This window comes from Gnatocerus cornutus, chromosome 2 (genome assembly GCF_029298725.1).
Source record: "Gnatocerus cornutus isolate USDA-ARS CGAHR chromosome 2, icGnaCorn1.1, whole genome shotgun sequence".
Classification (NCBI taxonomy): domain Eukaryota; kingdom Metazoa; phylum Arthropoda; class Insecta; order Coleoptera; family Tenebrionidae; genus Gnatocerus; species Gnatocerus cornutus.
Genome location: NC_142234.1, coordinates 18,918,573 through 18,941,549, shown reverse-complemented (window position 1 = coordinate 18,941,549; position 22,977 = coordinate 18,918,573). Strand labels below are relative to the sequence as shown.

Below are 22,977 nucleotides of genomic sequence, written 5' to 3'. Positions count from 1 at the left end.
TACCGCGCGATTTTAACCAACCCGTTTTAAAAATTTAATCGCATTAATAAATAACGCTTTGGCACAATGTGCGCCTGCGAAGCTTTCAAGTGTCGTCGGATATTCGATGTTAATTGCATGGGAGGTTCTAGAATTTTTATACGGCATTAACGCAGTTCCATTTTCTATAGCGTTCGTATTGTTGGGCTGCACGCGGGGTGGTAATGTACAAATAGATCCAATGTTCGTTTCATCAATCATCACGTCATGGAAGAAAATAATAACGAAAGCTCTTGCAATTAGTATGTCCAATTGCGCTGTCTTTTCCTGTTAGTCATACCTACCGAAATCCTTAATAAGTTGACGTTTTTCCTGCCATTGTTGGCATAATTTCGTAACGAATGTTAATTCCCGCGACAATGACACAACTAAGCTAAGTAAATTAAAGAAATGAATCTAATAAAACCACAACCTTGACGAACGTTAGCACAGTCCCGAAAGGAACAAAATGCGAGGGCCATAACATCAATTACTCCCAAGGAGATGAACAAATAACGTCCCGTGCTGCTCCTGTGTGACGTTAAAAATCGACTCTAGAGTAAATAAAATATGAATAATTTGGCGGGAAAGTTCCACGTATGTGTCACGATAACAGGAAAATCCAATAAAAAGCAAATAAAAGACGTGCGAACGAAAACGTACGGCTGTGTTTGAAATGCAAATTTCGTGTTGGAGCTCGTTTGCGACTACAAGGATAAATTTTACCTTGTCTTATTCGACGTGAAAAACAATGTAGTTTCATCAAGCGGAAAATATCGTCTTGACATAATTTCCTGCAGGACAAGACTGAGTTGAATTCATTTCCTCCTACATGACAAAATTAAAAGTATGTGTCGCAAACTGACGTAAATTATACAACGAAAGACTGTTTCCATTTATTTCAAAACTTCGTTTTAATGGACACATGTGGTTCGTTTGTATTCATTACTTTTTCATTGTTTTCCATCAGCATTCGAATGATTTAATGTCTCTTTGCTTGGACACATTGTAACGAATCGCACGATTTGATACATGCAAATTACGTCCCAACGTTACACCGACATTATTGGATGAAAACTTCTTTATAAAAGTGAACTCGACTGTTTTATCTTTTGTAGTTACTGAATAGAATCGATTGGATTTCAGAGCAGTTATTGCGAACTGTTTACAACCGACAGCCGACACAGGTTCAAGACAAAAATTAATTAAAACAGAAATTAAAGACTAATTTATCAAGACTTTTTGTTACGGAGTTCCCGAAAATCTCATTTTTAACGTGATTGCCAATCGCAAAAAATAATACCAGTCTTCGTTTCTGTGCTTTTACTTTAATGGAGGCATCATAAACAGATTTTATCCAAAATGCTAATTGCAACCGACGTGGGCTTTGGATAAAATCTTGTATTATATTCGAGATTCTCGTTTATATTGCTTGGTTAAAACTTAAAAGAAAGTCAAAAACTATCAAAAATGTGACATCAGCAATAAATGTTTGGTATTCGCTATATTTTCGTATTTTTTTGTTAAATATTTCTACCTCGATCGCTTTATTAAAATAGCAATATGGATTATAATAGATTCGTTGGTACTGCAATAAACGCGAAGAAAAGAAGATTGATTTTATTGTTAAAACTTGCAATAAGAAAACAAATTAGAAAACCGAAAAGCCGATCGCAGCGAACTCTACCAAGCAATCATGCATTGCTCAATCTAATTAGCCAACCTAATTGGTATTAATTAGTTCGCACAATGAGCAAACTCACCTCTGCAACAAAAACGACGATAAGAGAATCGTTCGCTTCAGCGGCGCTCATTCCATCGATAAGATTTTGCAAAGTATCCATTAAATAGGTTTGTTTTTCCCTCCGTACTGTAGGAACTCCCATAACCACAGACACCCCATTCCTGCCTTTGGACATCAAATAGGCCAATCTCAAACTCGAAGGATCATCGAGTAAATGCGGAAGGAAGTGATAGGAAGAAGGCAACCGCAGCATAATAGGAGGATTTAAACCAGTGGCCGCATGCATTCCAGACATGTTTTTGATCAACTGTTTGATTTCAGGCCGAAGTTCTGCAGTGGGAAAACTAAAACTGGTCGTGTTGTCGTTGGGAATACCAATCTGGTCAATATGTTGGGTCAACTGCTGGAGGTCCTCCTGTCTGGCCCTGTACATTGAATCCAAGTATTGCAGTTTCACTTGCAACTCGGCCAGACGTTGGATCAACATTTGTTCCGATGTTATGTCTGCAATAAAACAAGAGAGTTTAGTACCATTCTTGGGAAAATTCATTTAGCGATCATGATGCCAATGGCGGTTTATAAATTTCTCACTGTATCCGGAATTTATGGACCGTTAAATGAATGATGGTCGTGGAGTAATAAATATACGTTACTTTTTCCCAAACAAGGAAAAAATCAATTAAAAAATCTCAGTTTCAACGCTTCGATCAAAAAAAATGAGTCACAAGTCAATGACCATACTCTATAAACACTGTAATTTCTGGTGAATGCGGCGGGGAAATTTAAATTCCTTATCGTTACTTTAAGGGTGTTTAAACTTGATAACAACTTTGCGTGCGACTTCTTATTAAACTTTTTCTTTATTAAAAAAAAAACTCAGATAAAGTGAACATTGGATCTCATGGAAAAATGTAAACATTTTATCGGCACTGTAGCCACGCCAACACGCATTCTATAATTATTGTATTATTGTACAATTGTTGAACATGACCTTCTTTACGTTTATGTTTATTTTGATGACAGAACCATGTTTTACGTGCAAGAAAATAGAATGCAAATTTTCCTTTTTATGCGACTTTACCTTTAATTTCGTTCGGCTCGTTGTTGTAATTATTTAAATACTCGTAAGTATCAAATACATAATGTTTAAATTACTAAACTATCTCAGCAGAATGTCGTTTATATCGTCTAAAAAAACTCCAAGAGCTTGGTTGTGCTATCGATTAAGAGGAGGAGGATCGAAGTTGATGAAAACGATGAATTGCACCGATTGAGGATAAGATGAGATTATGAAGAAATAAAGTAACGAAATGTGAAAGGAGCAGGAGATGGGAAGTGGAGTTAAGCATGAAAATTGTAATTAATTCCACACTTCATGTAGTCTAGTTTGAAAATTATTAAATAAAAAAGAAATTCCTTCATCATTAAAAAGTTAAAGTTCGTACTCCAAGAAAGGGTAAAATATTTCCTCATTTCCTTCGCAATAGCCGAGCGACGGGAATAAAAGGGCGACTCCTGAAGCGCGTTTTATTCAGTTTTATTATCTCATTTTTGTTGATAGAGTTTGTAAACGCAACTCAGTAATGTTGACTGAAACACTTGTGTCTGTGTTCGCACCCAATAGATCCAATATGTAATAATAATTACGACGGTAATGGAAGATAATACTCGTATAAAATTTGAGGTTCATTGCATGTTGCGTTATTAACTAACGATGCACTTAGCTGCTTCTTCTTTAATGTGTTGAACATCGAGTATCAAATTCTAAACGCAACCACAAAATATCATCGCAAAATAATCAAAAACAGCATGAGAGATAATACATTGCAACATTCCCGTGGTAATTTCAGGAAGCATGTAAATTATCTGGGCTTCCAGTAGCCGGGATATTATAAATATTAATATTAATCATGTGCTGATAAGCATGTCGGCTACTAATTAATAATCCCCTTTGAATATTATGAAAATACTCTTTTGTCTAAATTAAAGGCCTGAAAACAACAAATTTTCGTGTTATTATTAGTTCTCAGTGCGTTTTCATTTATTACTGCTCCACATGTGTTACAGTTGTTCCAGTAGATATTAATTAATATGAAATGTACCGTTCGATTTTGTATTAAAGTAGAATATGGTTTTTGTCGGTGTCGTTACGGAACTTCCTGCTCGGCAAAAATAAAAGCCAAAATTGTCGCGCATAGAAGAATGCAGCAAGTTTTCCACCGTTACCGTTATAATGAATCAGCTGTTTAATGCAATTTAATGAAATCTCCCAACAGATAACTGCAAATTTGTCCTTAAGCGAAACGCAGCCGTAATTTGGAATTTACAATAAAATCCACGTCCTGCCCTGAAAAATGCTCATTACTTTCAATTGCGGCGGTTATTGTGCCGAGAGAGCGTAAATCCTCCAAACATGTTCACAATTTTCAAGAAATTGCGTGTCTGATTAAATTGACATGAGTTTCCAAGGGTGCACTTTCCTGCCCAAGTTTCCGTTAATTGAACTCGGAGGTTTTGCGTTAATCGCTGGTTACCTCTTGTTGGTTTCAATTAATCGTTAGTTGAGACCAATCATGCTAAACAAATGGAATTCCAGTAGCCAATGGTCATTGCAGCCGTGACCGACAAAACGTTGCATGACCATTTAAGGCAACTCGGTCATGTTTACACAATGTCGCTGCACTATCAGTGGCGGACCATGGAAAAACTCTTATTCATTTAACTGTCCGCAATCTGTTCTTTGGAGTGGAAAAACTTCAAATTAGAGAAGAGTTTTGCCAGTCAGAATGCGCACAAAAGGAAGAACTGTACACGAGATTCGGAGTTTTACAAATTTGGTCACGAAGCGACACTGGCTCGTTTATTTTACCAACAATAGCAACACTTCCGTCGTCCAAGTAATCAAACTAACAATATTCACTGATTTATTTGCCAACGCATTCTGTCATGTGATCCCTATGTCAAGAATTGGAACGGCATCATCGTCTTACGCCTCGATTCATGCCAAAGGAATTTATTTACAGGTGGCGGGAATAAATTCTTATACTGCTTCTCAACCGATTGCATAACATCACTGGTACCTGATAATGAACGTAATTATCATCTTACAAACGATAATTACTGGAGATTGAACTTTTTTTGAAATTAATGCATGTAGGTACACATCGCGCTGACCTTACCACTTCGAAGAAACTATTTATTAATATTTTCTTGCATCACAGTGCTGAAGAAGTTTGTAAGTGCGAACTTTCGTTATTAACACCTGCTTCAACTTGTAGTTTATGGTGTTGTAAATACACTGCAAAAGTTTTTTACCATGGAAAGCAATTGGTTAGGCGAGGAAGAGTGCGGATTTTATAGTCTTCCGATTTTTATCAATGAATTTGATGGGCAAAATCAGTGAAAGCGGTCATGGAATTACTGGCACCTGTTTGGCCATGAAAAAGATTTCGAGAATTGTCGAGTATTATGATGGACTCGGGAGTTCCAAATTTCCCTGGTATATTTGAGACATCTGAAAATTCTGGAATTTCAGCGTTACGTAAATAAAATTTGGAGGCGTTGCTATCCGAAAATTTGATCGGCCATAACTCAGTTATTTGTTGTCGCATCTAAATTTTAGTTCTAGATTTGGAATCTGCGGAAAATTCTGCGTGAAATGATGTAAATAACGCAAGTGTACTGCAAAAAATAAGCGCGATATCGATATCAGAGGTTTGGCGTAGTTTTAGTCATGAATTTTCGCGAAAAACTGCAACTTTCGACTTTTGGAAAATCTAAGAACAATTTTTTATGTAAAAAATTGCGAGAAAAACGATGGTGCAAACGGTTTCTCAATATTTCTAATAGTTTCCGAGATATTGAGCACGCATTGTTTCAAACCTTCAAAAATTTGGCCCTCTGGCGACAACCCAAAAATTCAAACGGCCATAACTCAGTTGTTTGTTGATAAAAACTAAAAATTTTCAAGTTTTTGGATTCAGCGTGACATTCTGCGTAAAATGAGCCCAAATTTGTTGAGTTTGCTTAATAAATAAGCGAGGCATTGGCCAAAAACTGTCTTGAAGACGTCATTTTAGGGTAATTTTCAATCAATGTTTTCAAAATGAAAACGAAGTTTAGTAGCTTTGAATTATACATCAGTCGAAAAAAGAGCTCGAAATCTATCCACTGGCTAAATTTGAGATGGATCGAACAAATAGTTTACAAGTTATGGCCAAAAATAAAAAAAATGAAAAATTTTCATCGTTTGAGTCGGATTTTTTTTTCGCGAAAAATCGACTATCGAATTTTGGGCTTTTGAGAACATTTTCTAACGTAAAATGAGCCGAGAAAAACAATGGCGCAAACCCCATCACAATATCTCAAATAGTTTCCGAGATATTTAACTTTAAAAATTACGAAAAATTAGGAAAAATGAAAATCAACTTTCCGAAACTTTGATCGGCCATAACTCAGTTATTTGTTGTCGGATCTAAATTTAAATCCCAGATTTAGAATCTACGGAAAATTCTGCGTAAAATGATGTATAATAACTTAAGTTTACTCTGAAAAATAAGCGAGATATCGATATCAGAAACTTGGCATAGTTTTAGTCGTAAATTTTTGCAAAAATTTGCAAATTTCGTCTGTAGAAAAATCAAAGAACTTTTTCTTGTGTAAAATATCGCGAGAAAAACGATGGCGCAAACCGCATCTCAATATCTGAAATAGTTTCCGAGATATCGAGCACGAATTTTTTCGAACCTTCAAAAATTTGGCCCTCTGGCGACAACCCAAAAATTCAAACGGCCATAACTCAGTTATTTGTTGACAAAAATTCCAAAATTCTCATGTTTTTGGATTCAACGTGACATTCTGCGTAAAATGAGCCCAAATTTGTCGAGTTTGCTTAATAAATAAACGAGGCATTGGCCAAAAACTGTCTTGAAGACGTCATTTTAGGGTAATTTTCAATCAATGTTTTCAAAATGAAAACGAAGTTTAATAGCTTTGAATTATACATCAGTCGAAAGAAGAGCTCGAAATCTATCTACTGGCTAAATTTGAGATGGATCGAACAAATAGTTTACAAGTTATGGCGAAAAATAAAAAAAATGAAAAATTTTCATCGTTTGAGTCGGATTTTTTTTTCGCGAAAAATCGACCATCAAATTTTGGGTTTTTGAGCACTTTTTCTGAGGTAAAATGAACCAAGAATGGTTTCTAAGATATTTACCTTTAAAAATTAGGAAAAATTGAGAAAAATGAAAATCAACTATTCGAATCTTTGATCTGCCATAACTCATTTATTTGTTGTCGGATCTGAATGTCAACCCCAGATTTAGAATCTGCGATAAATTGTGCGTAAAAAGATGTATAATAACGCAAGTTTACTCCAAAAAATAAGCGAGATATCGTTATCAGAACTTCAGCATATTTTTAGACATAAATTTTCGGGAAAAACTTCAACTTTCGACTTTTGTAAAATCTAAGAACGAATTCTTAGCTAAAAAATCGAGGGGAAAACGAAGTAAAAATTCGATTTTTAATTTTTTTTCAATTCTGTAACTAATTTTGTTCTTAAAATTCCTGAAGTCTTTGAATATCTTACACATCCTTGGATTCAAATTCTTTGGATTCCTCTAAGCGTTCCGTGCTCTCTTGAAGAGCAAATCGTAATAGAATTGATAAGTGAAAACTGCAAAATGCTCTTTAAACCCTTTCGCCATTCACCTTCAAATTAACTCCACAAGTAGTCGATAAACATGTTCATCACGAGCACATCCAAATACGCGTACGTCATTTAAAATCCCATTTTTCCCAGGCTCATGAATGCATAGCAGTTGCCATCAATATGCCCAACACGTTTCCCTTGTATCTCTTCGACCAGATAAATAGCTTTCCGAAACACTCGACTTCCCAAAATAGATGAAATTTCTAAGACTGGAGGCGTCAGATTGTTTTGGGCAATTTTCAGGTGTTTGAGTAAGGAGAAGATAGGATCGGTAGCTTTTCGCAGCTTGTTTAGTGGGTCAGACAGGTAAATATACACACGATCAAGATTCAAATCACGCAGAGCCGCAATCGCATCTCGGAGTTTGTCTTTGCCCTAGCGGCATTTGCCATTGATTTATTGAATTGCATTACGGATTTCTCTGATGTGGAGGATCAAAGGTTAAAGGTTAACTGTAGTTGCGACCAACTATTCAAACGTGTCCAAAGACCGTATAACATCCTAGTGCACTCTTAGACCTATGACACAGGTAATTAAGTGGACACAGTTATACGTATTATGTTTGATGACTGGTAAAAGAACATAGTTTGTATTGTAGGTGGTGGATGAACATAATGCCGCACAGCGTGGAACTGAAAAGTGTAATTCTCCACCAGAACAATACTCACAATAGCAGGAAAAATGTGCTTGGAGGTGCCCGCATCGTAAGTATGCAGAAGATCGCTATCTAAAACGTGCTGCATTTCAATCATTAATACAAGAATATTAAGTAATCCAGCTGGTTATTTAACAAAACGTGTAATTTGTTGAACGAGATTTATACGACTGTATAGAAACTTCACCGTTACTCCGCCAAAGAAGATGCTTAAACTGTCTATATTCGAATAACGTTACCATTGTTTTTATTTTCGTTTTGTCACGAACGAAGAAAACAGTTGGGAACTGTGTACCTCATTGCGTTTCTTCTATTAAATTTCACCGATTCATACGCACCATGGCCCTAACTGTACAATTCTGTTAACTGTCCACGGAAAATATCGCCAACTAATTGTTGTCTTCTTTCAGAGTATAAATCTCGCAAAACGGGAAATGTCAAGAGTATAGAAAGTTTGGGCTGACATCACATCCTCCGTGACTTTAGCAGCTGTTTTCATTAAAACTCCAAAAAGAGAAATATCGCGAATATTTCAGGACGAAAATTAGGAGTGTTGGCTATTATTATACGTCACCATGAATAATGCTTGCGCCAAAGTTTATGCACTGCTACATAATTTTCTTCTTACCACATTATTACAGATTGCAAAGCCAGCAATAACGAAACATCACAAATTGATTTATGAAGGAAGAAGAGATTGTGAGCAAGTCGCCTTTTGTTACATAACATCTTCAACGAGGTGTAATTGAAGAAGTTTGATTTTTCAATTCGTACGGAAGGTCAGAAATTGTTAAAACAATTCCACCTGCAAGTTAACAACTTGTTAGAGCAAATAATTGTCTTGTAATGTCACAGACAATTAACCATGAAGTTGAAGACGGTTTAAACAACGTATTGGAAATGCAGACGCGTTGTTCGAATTTTAATTCGCTTAGTTATTTAAATCAGTTATCTCTAGTTTCAATATCGGTAATTATTCAAAACAATTTAATTACTCCCGCGAAGAAAAGAGTTCATTAGCGCAAACCACCATAAATTTTCTACACAGACGTGCTCTAATTAGGGCCCGACAATAGTTGCGCGAAACTGTAACAGTTCAATGTAGAATTATTAAAATTCAAATGGCTGAACAATACACTTAACTTTTGCTCACTTTACATTGTGAAAGGAGCGCATTTTCTTCGTTTAGAAGTGCTAGAATGTATATTTAAACACAACAGTTCCAAGGTGGTAAACAGAATGTTTAAAAAGACGATATTAATAAAGAGACAATAAAATTTCAGTATTACTGTTCGCCGTCGAGTAATAACGGAAATGACGAAACATTCTGTGATATTAACGTGACCGTTTAGAATTTTAAAAACGTTCTATCAACATTTTAGTATTTCAATTTCTATTACGCGGATCATTGGAATAAAAAAATGTAGCACATGGCGCTCCGAGCTCGTGAAGCACCTGGGTCGTATTTTTTGATAAGAGAAAATGGGCTTCAATGTTAGTGGGCCAACGCCCTTCCGGTTTTCGTTTTCTTCAGTTTTTTATGGGTCTACCAACACGACTGTAAATTTAACATGTGTTATGTAATCTCCAGCGAACATTTTATCAGTCTTATCTCGTATCCACAAATCACTTTTTATGAGAGAATTAGATAATTCCGCTGCAAATTCAATTAATTAAGCAGTGAGTTTCATTGTTCTTTTATCGGCGCTTCTGTGAGGTGTAACTGGATGACAATTGGAGATCCATTTGGGGTCACCTCGGATGGTACGAAGGCCAACGAAGAACAATAACCATTTTATAGAAGGTTTGACACATTCGACAGGGAAGGCGATATGAGATTCCATTTCCTTCACATGAATAACGCGCAAACATTCGTTTAGTTGGAGCAGTGTAGATTGTTAGAGACGGTGAAAGATGGCATTCTAATTTATCAAATGGAACTGCCACTCCATTTTACAAAACGCAAATACATCACGAGGGATGATTATTTTGAATGAATACCACTCCGAAATCGCATAGCTGTCTCAAATTCAATTTACCTTCTGAACTTTGTAAATTGTTCTCAAGTCGACTAAAATTATTCAGATGACACGAAACAGAAGGAGACGGGTCATTTGCTAATTACACACAAAAATCTGTTAGTTGGTAAGCGCGCTATCTTTACACAGCAAATTCCAGCGAATATCACTTTGTCAGTTTTATCAGAGCACTTTGGCGCTAGGTGATAAAAATTTACCTTTTATGCAAATCAGCAGTTTTTCCTTCGCCTGTGGGAATTTTAAGGAAACGGCTTATCAATTGCGTGCACCACAGGGAGATAAAGGAGAAGATTGGTGGATGCGCCGCATTATTTATTTCTCTAATTTATTACAATACGACACTGCAGTCGTTAATAATTCTCTCATGATTTATGTGGTAATAAGAATTCAAGGAATTTTTCACATTCGTACTTCGAAACAAAAATTAAGTATAGCTATTGTGCCGTTACAAGCATTAATTATGCGTGCGTTTCTTGTAATTGAATGGTTTCTTGCACTTGTACTCCCACACGATTCAATTATTTTTGTCCAGTTGAGTGTGAAGTCAAAAATATAGTCAGAACTTCCTAGAGTCAGGAAACGGATTACTCGTTTTTGTTTAAATGTGCGGACATAATAGCCATTTTATTACATTGTATTCATTGAAATATTGGATGCACTGATGCGTGTCGAGATAAAAAATAAAAGAAAAATTATTAGCTGTTTTAAAATGTTGAAACTTTCATTCAATAATAGGATTAAGTAGGAAAACTCGCCAAATATTGTGCGTTTCAAACGGCTGAACGATCCTGTTGAAACCGGCACTTTTATTTGGCTGTTTCCTGCTTGGGAGCGTCCAATCCATTGTAACGTATCTCCAGCACATCAAAAATTGATCGCTCGCCCCGAAAGTAAACCAATAAATTTTGTATAAGTAAAAGAAATCTTCTCCAGGCTCCCTAAATTCCCCTTTTTGTAAAATACATCGTCGCCCTTCTGTATTTTCATAAATAATTCACAGTTGAGACATTCGGCAAGAATCCTGACAATTCCGAGAACAATTTCTGCATGAGCATGTTTCTCAAAGTTAAAATTTCCTTTGAACTCATTCATTACCGTGATGAAAGTAAATCGTGCAAAGAAGTTCAAATATCTCAAAGAATACCGAATTACCTTTGATCCTCACAATTTTTGTTGTCTCTACCTTGTAGAGAAATTCGAAACCAGGAGAGAATGGCTGGCAGCCCTTCGATAAAGTTGATTACGAAATAATTTCGAGAGTTTCTCAACGGATTCTGTAATTGTCGCTAATGCTCGAGTTTGACGATTTGCTGGAAACTTGCATATTTAAGTTTGTTTTTATTTGTTCACGACTCGGGAACGATTGCGCTCGGCGGAAATGAAACGTTAATTATAAAATAATTTTGTAATTTCTGAAAGAGCGTCGGGGGAATTGTAATTCCTACATTCCAAGAATAATGTTTAAGCAGGAGGAATTTTTTGGTTTCGGCGGCCAATAAAACGACAGGAATCATCGAATACATTTATTATGAGCGTTAAATTTCTTGACAAGCCGTTACCTTACTGAATAAAATTAATCTTTTACAACTCGCAAGGTGCATTAAGGTAAGTGGAACCATAGGGTGAATAGAATTTGCAGTAAATCAATATCTGTACTCCGTGAAACCATAAAATGTTAAATAAATTCAAATTCAATAGGCATTTTATGATTCATAAGAGTGAAATTTGTCAATCTACGCACTTGGATTATAAATTCACGCGGATTTCTTTAGAAGCGATTTCTATATAAATAACGCTATAATTGCTTGGCAATTATTAACCTCCGCTAAAAGAATTCCCACGTCAGACCAATAAATTCTCCTCCAAGATATTTACCTAAGCTTTGCTAATTACGGAATAAAGTAATCAACGTTGTAGTAGTTAATTAACTATAGTATTTTGTTGCAAACAATTTTACTGTTGATTACGTTCTTCGTACAAAGCCTGGAAAATTTCGTCCGAGTGAAGCACAAATGCACTCTGGTTCGTGCTAAGTAAATGTAATTTCACACGATGGATAATTTAGTCAACTGGCAATTTGAGCAGGCAGCAGCGTGAATAATTTCAGCATGCTTAATATTCTTTGAAATTGCTCGTTGTACAATATAAGACAATAATGACAGCTTCATTTTTACGAAGCGGGTGAATAAATTATCTGTACCATTATATTGTAATTAAGCGATGGACATTATGGGGTAACAAACCACGACGGATTTTTTTCATGTCCCTTCATTTATTCCACATTAGGCTCGATTCGGACTCTTTTCCTCTCCGCCTTGAATCGAATTTCAATTCCACCAGAATTGTCCCCAAAACCACCAACTTGTTGCTCGAACTTATAAACTCAATTTTTGTTTTCCGTGTGACTGCCAGAAACGTACAATTATTTCGTTAGAATATGTGTGGGAAGACATTAAAATTACACTTTAAAATCGTAAGTTCGTGAAATCTAACGGTGCCACCAGGTGTCGGCAGACCATTATGGTACGGTTCACCTTTTGTAAATTTAGACGAACTAATGACGAGCGCTGTTTCAATCACGCTGCAAAATATCTCGTAATAATTTTAATCTTGAGGTCGTGGACTTGGCGAGGTCAATGTTAAAGTTTCCGCTTCAATGTACACAAATTTTAACATTGTGTTCCGAATAATCACAGAAAATTCTCACAGACACTGTCAAAGTGATCTCCTGGGAGCATTGGGAACATGCGTAAAAACATCTGCTGGGATTTGAATAAATTATAGACCGAACTTGTTCAGGAACCCACGTTGAGGCGGCGATATTTTATGGGTGAAATTTTAAAACTGCCACTTTTATTCCTCATGCATTTGCTATTTCTGCAGGGTTGCTGAACCAATAAACTGGACAAGGAAAATACAATGGGTACTCCTACAAGTTATTGTTTTCATGGAACAAAAGTAATGGTTTATAGCCCCCAAAACATCATTAATCAGCTAGAATTCGCAACTATTTTATCATAGAAACACCGTTTTTAGTTTATCTGAAATGTTACCGATTTAGCCGTTTCCTTGTCCGATAATTTTAGTCAAAAAAATAAAATGTTAGTCCGACAGCTTTAGTTGCGATAAAATGGGTAATAAAAACAACTGTAATCTAAACACAATTCATGTTATTACTACGTGTGAGTAAATCCAGGTAGAGAGGGCCACCCAGATGGTTTCCTCATTAAAATACAGAATCATAAAAAAATTTACATTCCAAAAATTCAATGCAAAAAGAACACGCTTTAAAGAATTTTTTAAAATAAGTGATTGTGAAATATGTCTGTTTCCAAATTCGATAATTATTTTAATTTAAATACGGTATTAATCCATCAAACTGAGTTTATGACCTAATAAGGAGAAAATGATACATTGCTTTAAGAATCGACAATATAATGACTAAACGAAACGTTTCCCCATAGTCTTTTTTATAAAGAAGAAAGTCAACAAGTCTGGCTTCATTTTAACACAAAATAAAAAAAAATTAAATGTGTCTTACTGTTAGAAAACTTGAAGTAATGCCAATAATATATTTGTCCCTTAAAAATGTGTTTAATTGGCTATTATATCCCATCTAATTTCTATACAGAGCCGAGTCGTAGCAACACAAAGACTTCCAAAAGCATTTTCGGACGTGTGATTCACACTATTTTCTAAACCAACAAAATTTAAAAAAATCAAAAAAAATGTGATCTAGTGACTATTTGAATATTTTCACCAGACTCCTGTTCATTGATGACAGTGCGATACCAACCGTTAAACAATAAATCTAACTAGTTTCCTTTTTAGAGACCTGAATGAATAGGACAAAGTTCCGTTGAAATTGGACAAAATTTTTTAAAGTGGTCCACATCACTCATGCATATTTTACATCTTTACAGCTGTTAAGGTAATGAATTGTGCATATTTGCGCATACCGCTTATTGTCATAAAAGTCCTTTCAAGTGTTGTAAATAGTCATTAAGAACAATAAAGCAATTTCAAATACAACACTAAACTTCGTTTTGGGACGTCACTGTTATTAGACACCATTTTATGACATTTTATGTATGTAGTTAAAAACATTGGCAATTTGCAACAACGTACTGTAATATTCCATCAGGTATACTGTTAAATTTACTTTTTTCGCCTCACTTGTGGTACGTAATTACCTACCATTATTCCACTACTAACTTAATAATAGTTAGAGTTTAGCAATAACGCCAGAGGTTAACAATTTTCTCTAACCTATCTTTAAACGGTTTTAGGTCATCGGAAGTCACACGTAGAAACGGTTAAAATCGGTAAATTAATACGCAATTGTGTTACTATTCCAAGAATTTCGCTATAAGAATATAACAAAATAAATTCGAATTATAACGGAGAAAATCCGATTTTTTGCCAATTTTACATGCAATTTTCTCAAACACTGTACGATCGATTTGTAATTTTCTTACTTCATCTTAGTCGACCACTATTAAATTTCCCATTAATCGAGAGAAAAAACCAGTTTATGAGCGCATAAAATTTAAACGCAATTCGAATTTAGACGATATTAAAAATAATCTGAGAGTTTATAAACTTTTGAATTTTTTCCAAGCTTTCATCGCTCTAAACAAATATAACGAGTCTTTCAAATAATAACTGCATTTTTATGCGGTGTGTAAAAATGGTGGATGCGCCAATAAAACCACCTTCGCATGTCCTCTGTGTGAAAATTTTCTCAGAATTATTAAAATTAACGGTTCGTTTTGTGAAAAATCAAACCAAGACTGCATTCTTAGCAATTGAACCCTGTCGCTTCCTTCATCATTCATCGTCAAGTTCTTTGTCTGGCCGCTTAGATTCTTACTATTCAATAAGTTTGCAACTTTCCTTTTCTATTTCCACAAATGAGACTGATTAACTGGGCTTAGACTTCCTTAATTAAGTTGAAGCTGTGAAATTCAGAATAAAAAATTTTCAAATCGATTTATTAAAGTGGATTGTGGTATCACAACACTTTGAATTATGTTGCAAAACGCTTCTCACGCTGTAATTTTCTTAATTAGAAATGTTTAAAGTTTGACAACAGTCTTATTAATTATTTACAACTTATGGATGTTGCTGAAAGCTCAAGCGGCCAGGAATATAACAAAAGTTTAAATGCGATTAATATTACATCAGTGACTCATTATGTTCCATTTGTGTTCGTTAAGAATTCATGGTGAAGAGAAAATGACCATATGCTTTTTAAGCAAAACGTTCCGTTAGTTGTAAATTATAATTATTAGAAGATTCCATTAAATATAATCAATATAATTAGTATAAATCAAAAACTTTTTGATTAGTTGCTTTGGGGAGGAAGTATCTGCTTTCAAACGTATTCCGGAAAATACCAAAAGGCGATAAAACTTTTATTGGCTTTTATAAATCCATAAAATGTTAATATTGGCCGAGTTCAACAAACACTTTATTAAAAATGTTCATGTTATCATTTTAAACAAGTTTGAAAAATACGAAAAGTAGCCAACCAAAACCAAACGTTCCAACATCAAATCGGTAGAAACCTCAAGCTGCTCTAGTTGCAAAACTATCAATAACAAATATTTTTACAATATTACCCGTTTCTGTAATTCTAAACTGCATGTTGCGGTACTAATATCTCGAATTACCGTACTGTGGTCTTAAAGTTGTGAAATGTAGACACAATAACACAGATAACACTTTTGTAAACTCCATTCCGCTATGTTATAATTTATTCAATTACCGTGTTTTTACAAAACCTGAGAAACACGCAAATTTTGAATCTTAGAAGCGGTGCTTTCCTTTAACCGATTACGAGTTTAATCTTGAATGTGTGTTAGTTAAATAACCGCCGATTTGCTTTCATTTGACACTTTCACCAAGTGAGTGCACATATTTCCCTGCCATTATCATTCATTAGTCCGCCCACCGTCTCGTTTCTTATCAGAAATTCGTCCTTCCAGGCCGCGCTATTTCCATAAATAAAAACAAAAATTGCCGTCGATCTCAATCATTAAAAGCCGACCTTTTCGTGCTCTTTAAAATCAAGCTTTTTGTCTCCTTCGAGAAGTTGAAATTACGTTCGAGTTTGTCAGGAACTGTAAAGCCTGCAGGCAAAAAAGATTGATGCGTTTTTTTATTGGACGTCGCTTCCAAGGAAGGAACAAAGGAAAAATGAATGAAAATTTAATGCCGATTTTCTGAAACAACACTACATCTAATTTACCGACTATTTTAGAACGAGCTATGAAAAACTTTCGCTAATGACTCAAAAAACGAACCCGCTATGAAACGAGTACATCGACCTAAGATATCTAAATTTCGCTTTATCCGTTAGATCATCGCGCTGGAGGTACAATAAAAAGGATTCAAAGATAATACTCAACAATTACTGCACAACACCTGAAATGGAAGTATGTAATTTATGTTGATACAATTGAAGTAACTGAATATCGGCGCGTGTGACGCTGAAGATGAGTTTGCTGGATTTTTCTGTAAAAATGAACAAGTTCTGAAATGAACAAATTAAAGTGGCTTTCAAGAAAAATAATTGAAATAGACTGGTGCATGACAAGGCTGGAACGCTATCGGAAAAGGAAATTCAATAGACAGCTTTAATGCAAATTTACGGAAATTGGTTCGAGGTGAAAATGGAAACCAGGTAAAAATCGGAAAGGGCTCTAAATTTGGAAACAGCTTCTTAGGTCATTATTTGCATTAACCGGAGAAACGTAGCTACAGACGTTTTATTAATTAAACAGAAACTCTTGAATTATAGCGGTAAAACTCTTCAGAAGTGGATGCTTGACTCAGAATTCTACTGTGCTCTTTGTGAAAATTATTGTACTTCTTTTGCTAAAATTCTGTGGCAAATTTCATTTTCAATTTAACTATTTGTAGACTTACGGGAAAAATGAACACAGTTTTAGATCCAACGCGAAATTCTGCGTAAAATGTGCCGAAACAACGTAAGTTTGCTTTATAAATAAAGAAAATATTAATTAAAATAGGTTTTCATGAGGTCTTTTTAAGATGAATTTTAAGCCACTTCTTTAGAGAGAATGCCGCTTGAAGTCCTTACCTTAACAAATTTCAAACTGGTAGTAGTAGTAGTTTACAAAACGCCGTCATAAAACCAAAAATTCAAAATGATTCAACATTTAAGTCCCATTTTTTTCCCAAAAAATCGAGCATGAAATTTTGGATGACGGATTCTAAGCAAAAAACGCATCTAATTCGAATATTTGTTAACGTACGTCAAAAATTCACACAGTTTTGTATTCTGCGTGATGTTTTGCGTTAAATGAGCACAAATAACTTGAAATTGCTTCACAAATGAAAGAGATATTGACCAAATTACATTTTCAGAGGGTTTTTTGTAATCAGTTTTAGCTTTTATTGGAGTCAAAATACCTTAGAGTTATAACATCAACTGAAAGAGCAGCTCAACTGGCCAAATCTTCTCAGAATTGTAAATCAAATAGTTTACGAGTAGCGGCCAAAAAAAACAAAAATTCAGAATTTTTCATCGTTTGAATCGGTTTTTTTTTTAAATCGACCATTAAAATTTGTATTCCTGAGAGCGGATTTAAAGCAACAAAAGTGTAAAAGAAACGATGCCGAAGACCGTATCTTGAGCATTGAAAATTTCAAAAAAAAAAACAACTAGGTAACCGAAACTTTAATCGGTTATAACTCATTTATTAGTTGTCGTACGTGAATTTTAAGCATGGATGAAATTCCGCGTTAAATCAAGAGCTATTACAAGAATTGGCTCCAAAAATAAGCGAGATATCAAAATAGATTTACATAGTATAAGACCAATTTCTTTTCGTAAAAATCAAATTTTCGAACTTCGGAAAATGTAGAAGCTAACAAAATGTGAGTAAAACGATGGCAAAAATCGCACCTTTCTGTCTGTCGTAGTTTTCGAAATATGGATCACCGATATTTCCGGATATTCAAAAGCAAAACATCCTCGTCCAACAAAAAAAGTCCGCTTATGAAAATTTCCACACGTTTAATGAAAGTTTTTTCCCAATTATTATAAAATCGTTACCAGACAACCTCACGAGTTCCACGCTACGATTTGATTGTTTTCAAGTGAATAAATTGCTACTGAAAAAAGGAATGATTCATGAATAATCAATGCCAGAAAATTATAAAAAATGACCTTAAAACGACAGCTTGAAGCAAAAATCTAATTCGAATCAGTTTGGAAAGTAAAAGTACGATTTCTATTCAGAGCTGGAGTAAATAATATGGTACTCCAGCGTTACAAAGAGTCGTTGTTCTAGCAGCTTTGGGTCCACTTGAAATATTACATCACATTTGAAGCATTTTCTATGTGAAATATGAGGGTACTGACGTTATCATAAACCCGTTTATAATTTTATTCATTAAACGCCGGTATACGGGTAGTAATTAATAAGCGTTTTTGGCAGTTTTTTCATAAATAGGCACATTTTCACAAAATAACTCGCCCAGGGAAAATAGCGTTTTATTACCGACCTAAGCGACAATTTCGTCTGTTTATGAATTCCGACTATGAAATATTCCACGTAAACTGAAACAGAACGTAAAAATTACACGGACACCATTGGCGGTTAGGTACTGAAATTATTTTTAATTAATGTAAACAAACTGAATTTATAATTCCGATTATAATTCATCGTGTCCGTCCTCGCTGAAAATTCTAATTATCACTCGATGAATTTGTAAACCACAAACAGGTCATTCGGAAAAACGCAAAAACGTGTAATTAGTAAACAGCCAAATTTAATCATTTTAATACTCTTGAAAAGATAAGACGGATCCTTTTAGTATCAAAAGGTGAATTTTGCTGCTATTAAGGAAATACGATTCAGTTCATTGTACCAATTATCGTGAATATTGTTCGTGTTTTTTGAACTTCCTGGAAAACTGTAATTTGGGTACCTACACTTATTTAATTATTTAAGGACTAACGAGGTGGACGAATTGACATTTTTATACGAACTCCACCAAACACACCACTAATGAATATTTAATAATTTAGATTTCCTCGCACAAACAAATATTTACTCCAGATTACTACGTATGTGTTTAATTTCCACAATTTACGTTCAACGCAAATAAACGTGACTTCAGTGCTTTTGAAAAACTGAAGTTCACCTTGCGAAAATACTGAAAAAATGCTGCCCACTTTGTTGATTTGAACTATTTAGGAAGTATTCAAACTGATGTCATTTTTGATTATACCACTGAGATTAGCATTTAGAAAATTGGTTGATACGTGAAACGGGCTAAATTAGTGGCACAAAATAATGTCATTTGAAAACGGCCGAGCTGGCATAAAACCAAACCTGCATAATTGCAGAAATCGTAGCTTAGCCTCGATTGACAGGTGTTCTTTGACTGTTGTAATACTACGGCAATAATTAATTAATGACTTGTGACGTGAAACGACACTAATTTTTCCAGCCGTAAAACTAGCACAAGTAGCGAATTGAAAAAATTGAAAAAATAAGTAAATACAACAATGTTGCATGTTCTACACATGTTAATTATGAAGGGACGACATTGTAGAGCACATAAAAACACAATTTCAAGCAATTACAGTATGTACAATACGTATCAAGCACAATAAATAAATGCCGGGGTTTTTAGATAGGTCAATTGCTTTGTTGACCTGGCCATCGATTGCAGATACCTCTAATTTTTTGGTGGATTTTGGAATGGCCCAACATTGTGAAATGGCAGTAAAAACGGACACTTTTGTCTTCAATTTACGGGTAATTGTACGAAATTGCGTTCAATTGGGGCTTCATGTGATCGAATAAAAACAGGATCGGACCAAAGGTTGGAATTTATGGTTTTAGTGTTGAAAATGTAGTTAAAAATGTAAATGCAATGTGAATTGGATTTTTTATTTAGGATAAAAAGACGAACCAATTTTTTTTCAATTTGTAACTAACGATGCAAATTTTGGATTTATTCTAAGACGAACCAAAAATTTTGATTAAAATTTTAAACTGACGTAATTCGTATATTGTGACACTGAAATTTTGTGGCAACTATTTTGGTTTGCTTACGAAACTGTGAAGCAAATTTTAGAAATGTTTTCTTTCGGAATATTTTTTAGAGAAATTTGCATTGAAATAATGACAATAGCGCCGAATGTATGTTGGTCATTTAACACATTGTGTGCCAGCCAGCAATGTAATCTCCAGAATTCATTAACAAACTTTAGACATTGTCATCCTGCAGTCCCATTCACGTCCAGCAGCAGGAATATCTGCGTCCAGAATAGTTTTCCGCTAAACGTAGATATTATCATCATCATTTTGTTCCTAATTTAAGAACTTATCCATGTAATTACAACAAACAGAGTGCATGTCTCCGGAATCACGTGCCCAACGAAAAGCAACAGTAAGAGTGGGTAATGAGGTTAAATACCTGGCACGGAGAAGAGTACGAAGGCGCAGAAAGGTATGAAGACGACAAAAGCGAGCACCAAGAAGCAATTACGACGTCTCAGAGGGGACATGGCGAAGTTAACCACTGCCATGTCCCACTGTCACACACACAGCGGCCCTCTCATTACCAGAGGAGCTTTTAGCAGGAATCGTTTGCGACCACGACAATAACAAACGTGCAGATACCGTCTGTGCTGGCACAGAATACCATTAACGACCGGCTATGCAGTGACTAAATTTGTACGGCATAGCGAACCGTACTTATGGAAGGGACGTCTACATGAACACGCGGTCGCGAATGTTGGCGAGCTGCTCCGAACCGCGCCTTCTAGACGCGCGCAGATATTGATCTCCTGGAGTCTGCCCGACGAAGATGCTCCGGGTGTCAGTCTTCCAAGTCAAGTTTTGAATCAACCGAAAATTTTGAAAAAAGTTCCTTCATCATTAACACCACGCACCTCTTCTTCATGGGTGTTGAAAACTGCTTGAAATTAACCACAAATCTTCCCCAGACTGTGGAATTTAGGTTTCTTGACGCGACAGCCCAAGAAATGTAATGAAACGAATTTTTCTTTGAAATTCCATCATCGAGTATTGTTAGTGTAAACTGTGCTTCATTCCGACCGAATTGCATTTGTGCGCATCGAATTTATATTGATTTTGTCTCGTCTCTTGTCATTCTTCATAATTAACGACTCTTGCAAAACTTTCGAGCAGTATTGACTAATTTTTAGGAAAACTTAAATCTCTATAGACGGAGACTTTAATCCTGCTATTATTCTTTGAAAACTCCGGAAGATTCGAAAGTCGCTAGTTTTTAGATCGACTGATACGCAGTCATTGTCTTATTTCTGGTCAGCAAAACTGTTTTGTCTGCTATAATAAAGAAGATAAAATTTGTTAAACTTGGGAAAGTTCTGAACACCTCGAACAATGTAAGCAAAAGAGGAGTAATTTTCATAATTTCCATAAAAGTTTTAAACTATTGCGAAACTCCATTAAAACTTTGGCATTTAGCATTACCGTTTTACAATTAATCTCTCGATATTTTGCTTGGTTTAAACCAAACTTACCGTTGCTTTTTTGCCACAGTTTGACGGATGTAATATTATGTTATTAACCGCCGTATATAGTAGATAAAATTACCCATATAATATTGCAGAAAACTGCAATTTGTTGAGGACTTCAATAGGCATTTACGTGCAATTTGCATATATTATGTGACAGGGTTATTGTGTCACTGTGCTAGGTAATTTCTATCATGTTTTTAACAGTTGTAAAAAGCAAAAAATTTCAAATAAACGTGAAAATTTTCATTCTAAAGTTTTTGGTCATTTCATTCATTTTTCTGGCAAACTTTGTAATCACATACAATCAATAAAATCGCGTTTTCCCTTCTCTGTGGGAAATCCGCGGCTCCCGTATACAAATAAATTAATCTGGACGGAAGAATTCATAATAAACCGCGACTATGCATAATAATTAATAACACTTAGTTGGTTGTTTTGTTTAATTAGTTCCAGTTTTTATTAATTTTCCTTTAAAACTTTCCGACTTGTTTAAAATGTATTTTAATTATACTGAAAATATCCGTCATGAATCATTCTAATTTGCGCCGGTGTTTTATATTTAAGACTAATTAGAGCTTGTTTTAAAAGATGGAAAAAACGGCGTGCAAAAGTGCGCATTTTCCCGTTTCTAATTAAAACAATATTTCTAGAAAGTGGCTGCAAAAAGAGATCCCGAAAGGAAGAAGCAATTCCGCTTATATTGCACCGATTGCGATGCGATTTTGATCTATAAATTTGATAAGAATGGAGGTGATTTACTCTTGAGCTGCGATAAAATTTATGTGAAAACTCTACAAAACTGTTGGATTTATGTGAATGTAAGTGACCCGATTTGCGTTGACCACCACTTGTACTACATCCGTTCCAATTAATGGGTATAATAAATTAGATTTAATGAAAAAACTATGTAAATATGGGTTGCGAATGAATAAAAATGGCGAGATTTCTTACCTTCCAAAATAGAAAATGAGTGATAATTGATAATACCTTCGTTTAATGAACTGATAACGTTCTAATAAAATTTCTCATCATGCCAACCTACTTAATTAAGTTTCAATATGTTAAGACTGCCGTGTACCGGATTTACATGCAATTCATTTTTCATCTCATTAAGGTATTAACGTTAAAATTAATGTCTCACCTTGCACAATCTGCCCATTAAAATTTAGAAACGATCCAAAACCGATTTTACGACACGAGCAGCAATTTAAAAAACAAACAGGTTAGAGTAGTCTCAATTTCCAACAAACT

The 22,977-nt window shown here is 35.0% G+C and overlaps 1 protein-coding gene across 1 annotated transcript in view; it reads right to left on the bottom strand.

The window, feature by feature from the left end:
• The window catches only part of Mgat4a (alpha-1,3-mannosyl-glycoprotein 4-beta-N-acetylglucosaminyltransferase a), a 29,327-nt gene extending 8,396 nt beyond the window's left edge, over positions 1–20,931 (bottom strand). Inside the window, exons 1-2 of the mRNA XM_088029613.1 lie at positions 20,637–20,931; positions 1,782–2,266 (exon numbers count right to left, since the gene is read on the bottom strand). Of these exons, the coding sequence (XP_087885739.1) occupies positions 1,782–2,266; positions 20,637–20,748 (597 nt within the window). The 5' untranslated portion in view covers positions 20,749–20,931. The remainder of the gene's footprint in view (positions 1–1,781; positions 2,267–20,636) is intronic.
• Positions 20,932–22,977: the final 2,046 nt, after the last annotated feature.